The sequence below is a fragment of the Chondrus crispus genome, genomic scaffold, assembly GCF_000350225.1.
Source record: "Chondrus crispus Stackhouse genomic scaffold, scaffold_361, whole genome shotgun sequence".
Lineage (NCBI taxonomy): Eukaryota > Rhodophyta > Florideophyceae > Gigartinales > Gigartinaceae > Chondrus > Chondrus crispus.
In genome coordinates this window covers 26204-38702 of record NW_005179252.1, presented here as the reverse complement: position 1 = coordinate 38702, position 12499 = coordinate 26204, and the positions used below count along the sequence as shown (strand labels likewise).

Sequence of the window (12499 nt, the reverse complement as noted above, 5' to 3'; positions counted from 1 at the left end):
CGAGCAGGGCGGCCGAGAGGGCGTCTGCGGCGGCGTCGAACTCGAGGGCGAGGGCGCGCGACTGGACGGCCAGGCGGTCGGCGGAGGCGGCCTCGGCGGAGAGGAGCGAGTGGGCGACGCGGGCGAGGTCGTCGTGCAGGAGGTCGGACACGAGGTCGAGGTTGTGCAGCGAGGTGGCGGCCGCGTGGCGGAAGGCGGCCAGGGTGGAGGCCGTGCGGTCCGTGAGGCGGAGGGTGGTGAGCGAGAGGCGCTGCAGGGATTGGTGGATGTCGGGGAAGGGGGCCGTGCGCGACTGGGCGAGGGCAAGGGCGGAGGAAAGTGTGTGGAGGTGGCGGAGGAGCGTGGAGAGGCGGAGGTGCGGGGAGAGAGTCTCGATGGCGGAGAGGACCGGGCGGGAGGTGGCGGATGGGCGGGAGAGAGATGGGACCGCGGAGGCCGGGGGGGGCAGGACGGATGCGGTGGGAGTTGGGGACATCGGGGGATAGAGGTGGAGCTAGGAGGCCATTACCGGGTGTGGCGGTCGGAGGGAGAAGGGAACGGATACCTTGGACATATATATAACTCACCGGGACCCGGTGCTGTATTGCACCAGTTGGAGGTTGCAAGTTGTAAGAACTTGACATGCTGACGTGTACAAAGGCACACGTGTACATTTTGTCATACTTTGGCATAAAACTGAGATCCCTCAGAATCAAATGTCTTCATGAATTACCGAGAAAGTAGACTTCATCTCTTTGCATCGAAGTGCATCTCTCTACCAAGGGTAGCTCTTCATTCGATTATTTGTTTCAATGAATTACCGCCCTACCCTTACATGCCCCACTTGCGACATTTTCATGTCTACTCTGAACTCTACAACACTTGTGTCGAAACCCGTGACGGTTCTCTGAGGCATAATCCGTTTCTTGAAGAAACTTTCTTCTATGGAAGAGACGCTCTGCTCATTCCTTGTTCACAACGCCTTGGTCCCAGAACAGCTTGCACGCAGTCACTAATAAACAGACCAAAATTCATGTATCATTTTTCCTTGACCGAGAAGATCATTAGTGCAAGGAAGCACCTGCGGTACGACAGACATGTCAAGGCTATATATCGCAAAGAGATAGTACAGTGTACATGCACACGTAATGTCATATATTCCCAGGAGCTCGCGAGGCAAAGACTTGGGACTGCTGTACTGTATATATGTCGGCGTTTTTCATCACTGTGATACAAGTCTGTAAAAACAGCACTGCCTTTCCCGGCCGCTTCGCCAGTAAGTCGGGGCAGCAGAGAGGCGTGCCCGTCTTGGCATGTGCTATCAAAGCACACCACAGGCACTCATGTTTGGGGAATCGAGGCTTCGATAATGATAAAATCGTGTGAAACAACCGGCTTCCGTATGGAAGCTGCAGATTCTAAAAGGCCACTGTACCGCGAACCCCCTGTGATGACCCACAAGCCAGGCCACAGGCCAGGCCACACCAATTGCCGTAGGTAGCACCACCAGAACAGAATAAAAGCTCGCCGTCGCTCGGCCCGCTGGCGCGGGACGGGCGGAGGCACGAGGCTTACTTCGTCACACCCCCCTTGCTGCTCCCGCATGAGAGTGGAAGTCTAGACTTTTTTTGAAGATTTAAAAAATGAATTCTAAATTAAGAATGGTTGAACAAATTTGACTGGCCGCCATCTTCACATGCGTGTTCTGCCGGGACCACGGGGGGTGCAAAACTCTTTGTGGCAGAAATAACTTGTGCGGTACACTTGTGGGACACAGTCCAACGGGGCTCCCGTTGGAGGATGTCCCGTTCCTGCCACGCCGGAAACAGATTTCATGATCTATCCAGTTATTACAAATTTCATGATCTAACCAGTTTAAGAGCATTATTGTAGCTAAGTTGATATTTCTTGACTTGTACCGGTGACGTATGCCATAACGAACGATGATGATTGTACTGTACGAGGAAATTGCCTTGTTCGTGGTGTCAAAGGTCTTTGAGAAGGTCAGCAGGGCGCATGTGCGACAAATACGCTGTAAAGTTTACCCCGTTTTCGAGTAGTGAGTGATTTCTATGCGTTCTTTTGTCATTGCGATCGGAAGGGTACCAAAAAAAACCTTGTCTAAGAGTCGTATCACAAGGTGCAATGGGCCACATATCTATTTATCTCCCGTGTCTCATGTCAGCATGGTTTATCGCCCGAGTGAAGGAATAATCCGCACCATCAAAACTTTTTTCCTATTCCGCCTCCGCACTTTTCGTCTTTGGGACAACACAATTTGCCATCCGGAGTGCGTGTGATAAAAAACCCCCAGCCCTCAGAGCCTCGAAAAAGTGACTTGATGGTGGAATGAACAACGATAAATTTATCAGCTCCATAGAGTTTAAAATAATTACATTTTAACATCCCGCCCTCCTCGACCACGCTCCCTTTTTAACGCCAAGGAGACGATTCGAGGAGCACACAAACAATCCAGAGTAGGCAAAAGATTTTTCCGCTGGACCTTCCCGCCCGATCATTTCCAAGCTTAACTCCGAAAATGGGACCACAACATCCAACCCTCCTCGAGCCCTCCGAACCTGCCAGACCCCTCAGCTTCCCGCGACCAGATCGCCGTCGAAGCCCCGTTCGCATCACCGCTACCGTGCCGTCGCCACCGACATGAAGCACCTTCCCGCCTTCAGCGCCACCCCATCCCAACATGCCCGTGCCGTACATCTCGTCCAGTCCTACATCTCGTCCACCACCCAGTCCACGGATGCTCGCCCTCGCGCCCACGCGCTCTACGCCTTTCACCCGCCGCGCACCGCTGTGCACGGCACCGTCGTGCTCTTCCACGGCCTCGCTTCCACCCCCGAGATCATGCGCCCGACCATGACCTACTTCCACAACGCGGGCTTCAACGTGTACACACCGCCCGGCGCGGGCCACGCCTTTGCCGCCCACCGTCTCCCGTACACCCTCCTGAAGCCGGAGATCGGTGACAAGGCCAGAGAAGTCATCTTGAGTGATCATGTCCTGGCCGACTATTTCCAACGTATTACCACCGCCGCGGCCATGGAACCTCCACACGCCGAAGAGTACGCGCAAATCATTGCGAGAATCAAAGCAAGACTCCGAGATCAGCTGAGCTCCGCAGATTTTGAAACCGTCATCTGTGCTCTGTACGCACTAAGTGGTAATACCTACAGACCCGGCCTGGAATCGGAGATAGCCCGCTATTGCGAGTCTGACTATTCGCGCTACGAATCGCACCCCTTCGAACGAGTCGCCGATGTCGCACCCCTTCCAGGTCCCATCAGTGTTGTCGGCTATTCGCTGGGTGCCGTGCAAGCCATCAATCTCGTGGCACGCGCAAAGTTCATACACAAGCTCGTGTTGCTAGCTCCGTTTGTAGGCCTTCGCTCGCAGCCCACAGGCATTGATTTGGCAGCACTGGGTGCTCTGGAACTTTTTACTTTACCATTTCCGATTTCCACGATCAGCGCCCGCCACTTCGCTGCAACTTCCGTGGCTGCAAGGATGGTGCATCGCGCAGAAATCGTCGCCCCGATCCGGAGAAATGTTACCACGTTTTGCGCAACAGCCGAGTTGGATGAGTATTGTGACCCCAAGGGCGTGACCGAGTACTGCCAGAGAGAACTGGGAAATGAGCAAACCAAATTGTTTGTGTATCCGAAACACACAGGATTGGGGCACGGTATCCATCCGCACAGCGAGAACAAACTTGCGGTGCCGCTGCTGCAGGAAATGTTGCGCTTTATACAGAATGGCGAAGTGCAGCTTAACAAGCTACTGTGTGTGACGGGCGATGAAGAGTTGCCAGCAGTGGATTCAAAAAGCTTGCAAATCATTTTGTGATCACAATAGCGCTCAGGCAAACCAGACACGCGGTGAAGGCGTATGGCTGAAGAAAGCAGGGGTGCGAATCGGGTTTGTCGTCCCGCATGTGAACTGGAGATGGTTCACATCACTCCCTATTATGTTGGTCTCGTTGCTGATCTGGATCCACGATCTTGCCCGCTTCCCGTCGGTCCCGATGACGACTTCCAGTTCACTCATGTTGCGGTCTTTCTCTGCACGCAATGAACCATCCATATGCTCTGTCTTGAAACACATGTTGTCTTTGGCGGTCCAGTTCTGCCGATCATCCGTTTCACACTTGACACGCTGTATCGCCACCCAACCCCTTCGCTTGTTGCCCTTTAAACGCCGTGCAATGTGTGTCTCCAGATGCTCTACGTTCTTTACTCTCATGACGCCTGTCAACCAGTCCTTAATAGCCTGATCGCCATTCGTCGCCGCAATCTTCACCGTGAAGGCTGGCAGCGAAAGCACAAGGAGAAACGTTGAGAACACGTCGTTGACCCTCTCGAATTTGTTCTCACGCTTCGCCCAGTTCAATACCCCTGACAAAATCGCTAGCAGTGAGCCACTGACGACAAGTGTCCATGCCAAGCCGATGCGCCAATAGGAGCCATATAACTTTGGTCCGTTGACGTCTTGAGATAACTTTTTCATCTGGTGACGAACCTTCTTTAAAGATTCGGGATCCCAATAGTAGCACGCAATCGCCCCATCAGGCCGCTCGACGATGAAATTGCGCCCGGCTAGGGTGCACATGAGCGCATTGACCTTTTCTGCGGCACTCATAGTGGAAGCAGCATGACGGTACTCATCAAGAACCGAGTTGACAGTCTGACCTGTAATCTCGTCTGACAGCTTACGCACCCACTGATCCCTAAGATGTTGCTGTTGTACAGTCATACCGCGTTTCTCTGCAAGAACAAAACACAACAGAATGCCCCTTTCGACGACCTGGTCGGGAATGCTAGGAGATTGGATACGTCCATCGTTTTCTTGGGGCCCATAAAAGATCTCATAGCGAGATACAAACTGATTTCTGTCGAAATTCTGGGGCCCTGGAGAGAGGGCACGCAAGACGGCAAAAGGAGTCTCCTCACGACTCTGCAACTCTCTTATACGCGAATGGAAGCGGTCGATGAAGAAGGCTGCCTCATAGGGTCTGTCAGTCTCTTTGACCCCCCCAGTAGCACAATTGTACTCAACACCAAGGATGCTAGACGTGTCGAGACAAGCAGCAGCGCTGTTTGGTGCTGTTTGGGCGATGAGGAGCAAAGCATGGAGAAAGTCCGAAGGGTCGGGAGGGAGAGCGTTGAAGTCAAGTTGCAGATGGAGAAGGTCTTTGTGAGAGACAGACTCTCCGTTTCGGCGGGCGATTTCTTGAATGGTTGCAATAAACGAAAGCGTCCTGCCGTGGCTTGTTGAGAGTTCAGAGAGAAGGGTGTCCATGGCACGGTCATGAACGGCTTTGCGACCGTAGTCAGAATGGCGCTGAAGATGCGTCATCGGTGCTGGGGAGATGCACGCAGAAGAGGCATCAGAGTTGGATGAAGCATCACAAGCCAACGCACCTGAGCTCGTATTTAGTTGAGATGTGACACATGGTTGCCTGCGGGCCAGAGCTATAGGTGTACCGTTAGGTGCAGATCAGCAGCTTTTGAGAAATATTAGTAAGGCAGGGTACGCAGGGTGTATGACAACTTTTGCGCAGTCAACATACCTCACTATGACGCTTTTGAGCACTCACAGGACTTGAGTAGAGTTGTCGCAACTGCTCAAATCTTTGAATTTGGGCGAAGCACGCCGTGTCATGGGAAATGCCGGCGTACATTTTTGGAAACGACATGGAGCTCATGGAGCTCATCTCTGCCACTTCACTGGTCAGCCCGACCCTTGCTGCGTGCACCCCTATGTTTCATACTGTGAGCGTTGATTTTGAGACAGGGGACGCGTAATTTACATTACTTTGTCTACCGGCTGAGGAGACATACGCACCGTGACAGCGGGGACATATGGGGAAAACCGTAATGTTACTCAAAAGGGTTTGGCGGGGTTCAGTGCAGTGCAAAAATTGCAGTTGTCGGCTGAGGAGACATGCGCACCGTGACAGCGGGGACATATGGGGAAACCCGTAATGTTACTCAAAAGGGCTTGCCGGGGTTCAATTCAGAGAGCGTTTCGGGCAAAAAAATGACTGCAATGTTCGCCCATCTGTGCTGCTCCAATGGTCTTGCTACATGTACTGCTGTCATCTAGAGGGTCATGAAGTGACACCGTTCGTTCCTTGGGCACGATTTTACACAAAGATTGGGGTTTCGATGAGGTGAATCAAGAAGGGTCTACAGGTTGCTCAGAAAATGTTTCCTCGCCAGGCCTGAATAACAATTATCCGAAAGGACAGTCAGTTCCCGCTTCGATTTATCTTGCGTAGCGTGGAACTCAAGTCTGCTGGCTTGAATTGCCCTTCTTTTTATCGAGTAAGAATAAGTCCAGAAAGATTAAGTGAAACGTAGCCTCACGCGACCCCATTTGACCTCATCTGCGGCAAATTGTGACCCTCACACTAGGAACAGGGATGATGTAGGATCAGCAGTGGCATCTGTGTGTTACAGAATCTCAACATGCGCATCACCGCGACCACGCTCGTGCGAAAAAAAAAGTGCCATCTTCCACAGAAAACGCAAAGTGCCCTTCATAATTGCGAAGTCAACCGAGACTTTGTCAAACGGCACGTCTTTGCTCTCGTCCCTTTACACGGACGTACCCTTTCTTCTAGAAATGCAACTTTATACAAACAAAAATGTCGACTTGGAGTCTTTGGCCATCATTTTCTTACAACGCCTCCTTCCAACAACTCTCTCCAGCTTGAACATATCAAATTCATCGTAGAGGGTAAAAGTCTGCACTTGCCTACCGCTGTCGGCTGCCTCCCCTGTCATGTTGAGGATCTCAGGGTAGTAGTGCTCATTTTCCGGGAGGCCATACCACACGACGGTGTCCGCCCCGCGCAGCCAGTGCCGCCAAAAAAAGTGGAATCGCTCCGTCATGACCACGAGCCCAGCGCTTCGATCGTGCAGCTTGCCGCGCGCTCGAGATATGTCCGACCCTTTGGAGTATTCGCACATGCTCGCAAAGCGAAAGTTCTCGTCCTCGTCTGCGATTTCGACCAGCTTGTTGCGTACGCGGACATAGTCGAAATAATCTGGTATTACGAGCAAAACCTGCGCATCCAGCAGACACCGCACTACGGGCAAAGTGTTGGCACAGAAGAACGAAAACCGTTTGTCCGCCCGAAAAGCCGGCGAATCAACGTTTGGTACCTTGAAAAACGTTTGGCGCATGCTCACGATCACGTTGACCATAGAACCAAGCACTTCGGGAGGTTCAATTAGCTGCACTCTTCCAGCGTGGTTGCAACAGCCACGCATCAACGAAACAAACTCTGACTTGCGGTACCGCGAAAGCATGATGGTTTGCCGAAACTGCTGCATCAGCCCATCTAGACACCACGCTCGCACACGTGAAAAGTCTGTATCCCTCGTATTCGATGGCATTTTGTTGACCATGTCGACGGCTTTACGTAGGGTGTCCCAGTTCTGCATTGAAAGCACATCCGCTCCATCGACGACGCATATCTCGACAGAACTGAGAAAACCCTCATCTGCGTCATCCTGCTTTGGTTCCTGACGCGCCGCCCCAATCCCTGTCTTCCATTCCGCATCTTCGTTCTCTTCCTTCTTCTTCGAGAGCCGGTCGTGGGCCGTCTTCCCGCTCGCCTTTTCAGCAATGCCCCTCCTCAGTCCCAACGGTGACGCGATGATAACATCGCTAGCATTGAAGTCTGCGTACAGCTTGATGGACTTTTTGGAAAAGGAAATACCAAGCTTAAAGTCATCTTCGGTATTCCCCCTAAAGAGTCGGCGATGATCAGCCGGTTTCCTTCTTCTCTTCGCTAATCCTCTCCCCACATCCAGATTATCTCCTTCCTCCTCATCCTCCGGTGCAAACTCCGCTTCGAATCGCTCGCGGTTCTGCACATTCGGCCCCGGTTCCACCGCGAGCGCCACAATCGTCTTCACTACCTCATACGCGACATTCTTCATCGGCAGCAGTATGAGCACCCTTGCGCGACTAAAACCCTGATCCTTGGCACGATCGATCGCCTCGGGCTCCTTCTTCACGGCGGCGTCATTCCGGAAGACCCTAGCCCTTGCCCTTAGAACATGCGTCACACAATGCGCGACATAGAGCTTCCGTACGACGTCCTCTTGCCGATTGTCAAGTCGTCGACACAAAAACACATCCATGTACTCTCGTATGGAGGCCACAAACGCGCGCTCAAACTCCTGCAGACGAGCTCCTCCCATCCCAGCCGCGTCCCACTTCGCATGGACCGAGGGCTGCATCCCCAACGCGCGCTCGGAAACGGCGGCAAGCCCCGTCGTGAGAAGCGTCTGCAGTGCGGCGCGGCGCGCGGGGGCCGCCACGGCGGACACGCGACCGACGAGGGGGAAGAGTCCGATCGGTGTGAGCTTTTCGCCGGCGCTAAGTTCAGGTAGTGGAGCCTCGTGCCCAAAGTGGGAGTTTTCGCGTGCGGCGGCGGCGAGGTTCTCCTGCTCGAGCGACAAGGTCGGCGCGCTTTCGGCCTCCGCCACGGCTCGTTCGTCGACGGGCGGTGAGCTGGAGGTTGAAGGGCGCACCTCCTCCGCACGCTTCGCATGGTGCTGCTTCAACGCGCCCGGCCGCACGCCATTCACCTGCATATCCAAGCGCGTTTCCGCAAAGAGCGGATGGGCGAGGTCGTCGACGAGGGCAACGTATCCTCTCGCGCATCTCTCCAAGTACCTCCCTCTCCACCCGCCTTCCTCGTCGTCCTCTTCAAAATCAACCTTTTTCTCACCGCGTGCGACGACTTCTCTGCTCTTTATTCCCAATGCCGCGCGGGTGCGGTGCAGATTGCGCGCCTCTGCATGCTCGAGGCGGCGGTGGAGCTTCTCGGCGGTGGCTTGTTTGTGCTCTGCGACACGGACGAGGGTTTGCTTGCGGGCTGTGCGGGGGCGCTTTCGGATGTTTCCTTGACTGGAGTTGCGGCGCTTGCCGCCCATGATGAAGATTTCGTGAAAAAGAAAAGTACGGTGGCTTGTGCTGCGGCGACGGCGACGAGAAAGTTGATCCCGGTCGACTACGAAGGCGTAGAAATTTGGGAAGCATTTCACGCGTGTACACATGTTACGACTACACGTGGACCTAGACTAGGGGCTCGGCGGTAAGCGATTTGCCTCATATGTATGAGGCCAGCTCTTTTTGGAAATATATATACAATATATATTTCCAAAAAGAGCAAGAATAAACCGCGAATTTAGGAATGCATGTTGGGCACCATTTCTTTGACTTCCTTGCCCTCAGCGATACCATCTTGCAGAACATCGGGATAGCAGTCTCGAATTCACTGAAAGACTACGAATATAATACAGTTCCCTGCACAGGAAGTCTCCTGTTGATTTTTTAAACAGTCGTTTTGGTTTTGAAGATATCAAAACGCAACGTTTCAAGGTTGCTCAGAAAGGCTCCCATGCCAGGATGCCAGACATTTCGAAAAACAACGGGAAAGGGCATGCAGTTTTCAATAAAGTCTACCCTTCCGCATAGCAGAGTTCAAGACGGTTGTAGGGGTATCTTTCTTTCTCGTATCGAGTAAGCACAAGTCCAGAAATAACAAGTTAAATGGTAGCCTCATACCGGTTATTTGATCTCATACTGTAGGAGGTCAAATCCATCTAAACAGACGTCGCAAGGACGGCTATACTGTATTGCGCACTTTTGAAACATTCGAGATCTTAAAGATGCCCAGAAGATGGGAGGTTCTACAGAGTAAAGTCTCGATATAGTGGCGCCTCGACAAACTGAACAGACTCTGTAAAATGAACTGCAAGTCACCAGCAAAGCGCCACCCTCCATAATTAGCCCAGATTCCCCATTTTGTCAGGCCTATAGTGAACTGGCCTGAGTAAAGAGAACTCTCCGTTACAACGTACATTCCAACTGTCCTAAATGCCACAATTCACATTATCGAGACTTGAATCAGGCCCAAAAAAACGGGATATCAACGTTTACAAAAAGTATCGATGCGACTTTGCCTTAGAGTTTGACGCTGCATTTTTCACACACGGCGCAATTCTTCGAGGAGCAGCGCCTTTAAATTACATGGAAGCTCTGACCGAAACAGCTGTGGATCTGTCATGACAGACTGAAGTTCCTCCGACAACGCTTGAAGTGCCCCACTGTAACGGCTGAGTGATGGCTTCCTCACAGCCTGCTCTACAGTGGGAATAGTTTCTGAGTCGTCCTCGTCCGTCCCGTCACCACCAGCCTCATCAGCCACGTCTCTGAAAGGCTCAAATTGCTCCAATCCCACATCTACACCTTGGGCCAGAGCACTACCCTCTGTAATAATTTCAGAGACTGGAAGAGCACTCTCCTTCTCCATCATATTCTGTAGCGCAGCAACGCCAACGTCCCCAACAACTCCAGCTTCCCTTAACTCCACGATGTCCCTAGAAAGCAATTCTATAAAATATTCCCCCTGTTCTTCCCCGTATATCGTCTCAATTTCGTTCCCCTCATTTAGCACGCCTTCATCTGCATACACGTACAACTGGCCACGGCAGTATGCACTTTCCGCTTTCCTACACACTTCTTGAACGAGACGGGGTGCCAATTGCGCTGGCGCCCGTATAGCAGCTCTGACAGTTTCTTGACGATCCGTACGCAGCTTGACAATTTCTTCTCTTAAGAATAACCACGTAACCAGTTAGCAGTCTACTGTGAATGACGCTGTCAGGTACTAGATCCCGAGCTTTGGTCATCAATTTGACTCCATCATACACGGTAACAGTCTTACAAATCTTGAATGGCTCGCGTTGCGAAGGTGGCTGGTCTATTTGGGCCTTAATTGAATTGAGAATATGATGCAATAGCAAACGTCGAAAATGGCACTTAAAAAGAGCGTCCCACGGCAGCATCGACGGGTTGAAGATGTGATGTTAACTTGGGAAGAAGGAAGGAGCACTTAAAGTTGGTAAATTCTTTGTAAGAAATGTTGTGAGCAGAATGGTTGTCCACAACATTAATGAATGACTTCCCTTCGAGGCGCGCAAACTTGTCAAACCCACCTACAATTGGGGTCCAAATGTTCTTTGTGTTCCAAGAATTCTTTTGTGCCATGTAGTAAATATTGAGATCTCGGAGGCCATCAAAATGCCTTGGAAAGCTCCTAGGTCGTCTTGACTTCCCTATACAATAATAGTCAATGGGGATTTTGATCCGTCTGCGAAGACTGTGAGCACTGCTGTCAGCCTGTCTTTTATGTGCTCATACGCAGTGCCATCCTGGGAAATGGATCGAGTTGGCAAAGCTCTGTAGAGAACTGCCACTTCAGAAGCGGTATTATGAACACAGAAGAATCTTCTGTATTCATAATACAAGATAGAGGGAAATGAGTAACATCTTTTCTCATTTCGTGTCGCGCGTTATCAACAAGATCTTTGTCAAAATGTTTTGCGCTTCCGGCGCCTTTTCTGCTTGCAAATCTATTTCTAACCATAAAACGCCGATACAAAACATGGCTGGATACGAATGACTGCAGTTTTGGCTCCTCATCAAGCAACTTCTGGACATTGGCATCATTCGCGAGTGTAGCTCTTTCTGTTAGACTCGAAATCATTCCGTCTCGAATGCCGAGCGCTCTTTCTGGAACAACGCTTTCACGAAAAGGTGATTCGTGTCGTAGGTACTGTATGACATCGTTCATGTACGACGTGATCGCCTTTTCAAGCTCAGGGTTCGATCCAGGCTTGAGCCGTTATCGCTTGAGAAGTACTGCGCCTCGGCAATCCGAGGCAAGAATGTTTTTTTGCATGTGATCCATGCTGTAATAGCACTTTTTGAGAATCCGATATGATTGCCAGGTTCGTTTCTGTCCAAGGTTGCGTGGTGGAAGGATTAATTAGTGCTGATCATCGTGTTCCATCAGCCGCGAAGCCGAGCGTTGTAATCGCGTTTTTGCGATCTTGCAAGCTGACTTGCTTTCTTTTTTCGTAGCCGGTGTCGCAGTCACTGCAGCTGCTTTTCGAGCTGCTTCAGAAGCATTCTGAGCGGCTTCTAGAGCCGCAGATGCGGCTCGATGAACAGCGTCTTGGACGCTATCCGTGGGATCGAGTAGTCGTCATGTGGGAGCTTGGCACTCCTGAGTCCCGAACAGTCGCCGTCCTGCGCTCCGGCATGTGTAATGCCAGCCCTATCTATGAACGCTACTGCAATGCCAGCCGTATCTTGATCGCTGCTGTGAACAGACTCAGTCCAGTGAACTATTGGGCTTCCAATATGTGCCACATTTTGGTTCACTCTATGGAGACTTTACTCTGTAGATGTAAATGTTTACTGTACAACTTTGTGCAAGAAAGTCGGAGAAGCGATGCCGAGGCCGACTCTAGGCGTCAATACTGCAACATACGGTGCACGGTGCAGGGTATCAGGAGAAGGTTTGTAATCTTGCTGAGGATGAAACGTGCAGGGCAAGAAGTGAAGGGAAAGTCAGTTTACGTGCAAGAGGATTGAGTCATCCCATCAACACTTATGAGCAACCTGTCAGACCGCA

At 51.7% G+C, this 12499-nt stretch overlaps 3 protein-coding genes; 1 reads left to right on the top strand and 2 right to left on the bottom strand.

Annotated features, from left to right (window-relative positions):
• Positions 1-2640: 2640 nt before the first annotated feature.
• CHC_T00000581001 (hypothetical protein) lies at positions 2641-3840 on the top strand. Its single transcript, XM_005718004.1, has one exon. It carries the CDS (start codon positions 2641-2643, stop codon positions 3838-3840), a length of 1200 nt encoding a protein of 399 aa, XP_005718061.1.
• A 12-nt stretch (positions 3841-3852) lies between these two features.
• On the bottom strand, positions 3853-5349 carry CHC_T00000580001 (hypothetical protein). Its single transcript, XM_005718003.1, has one exon. The coding sequence runs from the start codon at positions 5347-5349 to the stop codon at positions 3853-3855; it is 1497 nt and encodes a 498-aa protein (XP_005718060.1).
• A 917-nt stretch (positions 5350-6266) lies between these two features.
• CHC_T00000579001 (hypothetical protein) lies at positions 6267-9071 on the bottom strand. XM_005718002.1 is given in 2 exon segments: positions 6267-6629; positions 6630-9071. The coding sequence occupies 1 exon segment, from the start codon at positions 9069-9071 to the stop codon at positions 6630-6632; it is 2442 nt and encodes an 813-aa protein (XP_005718059.1). The 3' UTR covers positions 6267-6629.
• Between the last annotated feature and the right edge of the window lie 3428 nt (positions 9072-12499).

What these genes read in the sequence shown, in the direction of transcription:
- CHC_T00000581001 (XM_005718004.1), top strand. Translation starts at nt 2,641, where the DNA reads ATGAAGCACCTTCCCGCCTTCAGCGCCACCCCATCCCAACATGCCCGT.
- CHC_T00000580001 (XM_005718003.1), bottom strand. Translation starts at nt 5,349, where the DNA reads ATGACGCATCTTCAGCGCCATTCTGACTACGGTCGCAAAGCCGTTCAT.
- CHC_T00000579001 (XM_005718002.1), bottom strand. Translation starts at nt 9,071, where the DNA reads ATGTGTACACGCGTGAAATGCTTCCCAAATTTCTACGCCTTCGTAGTC.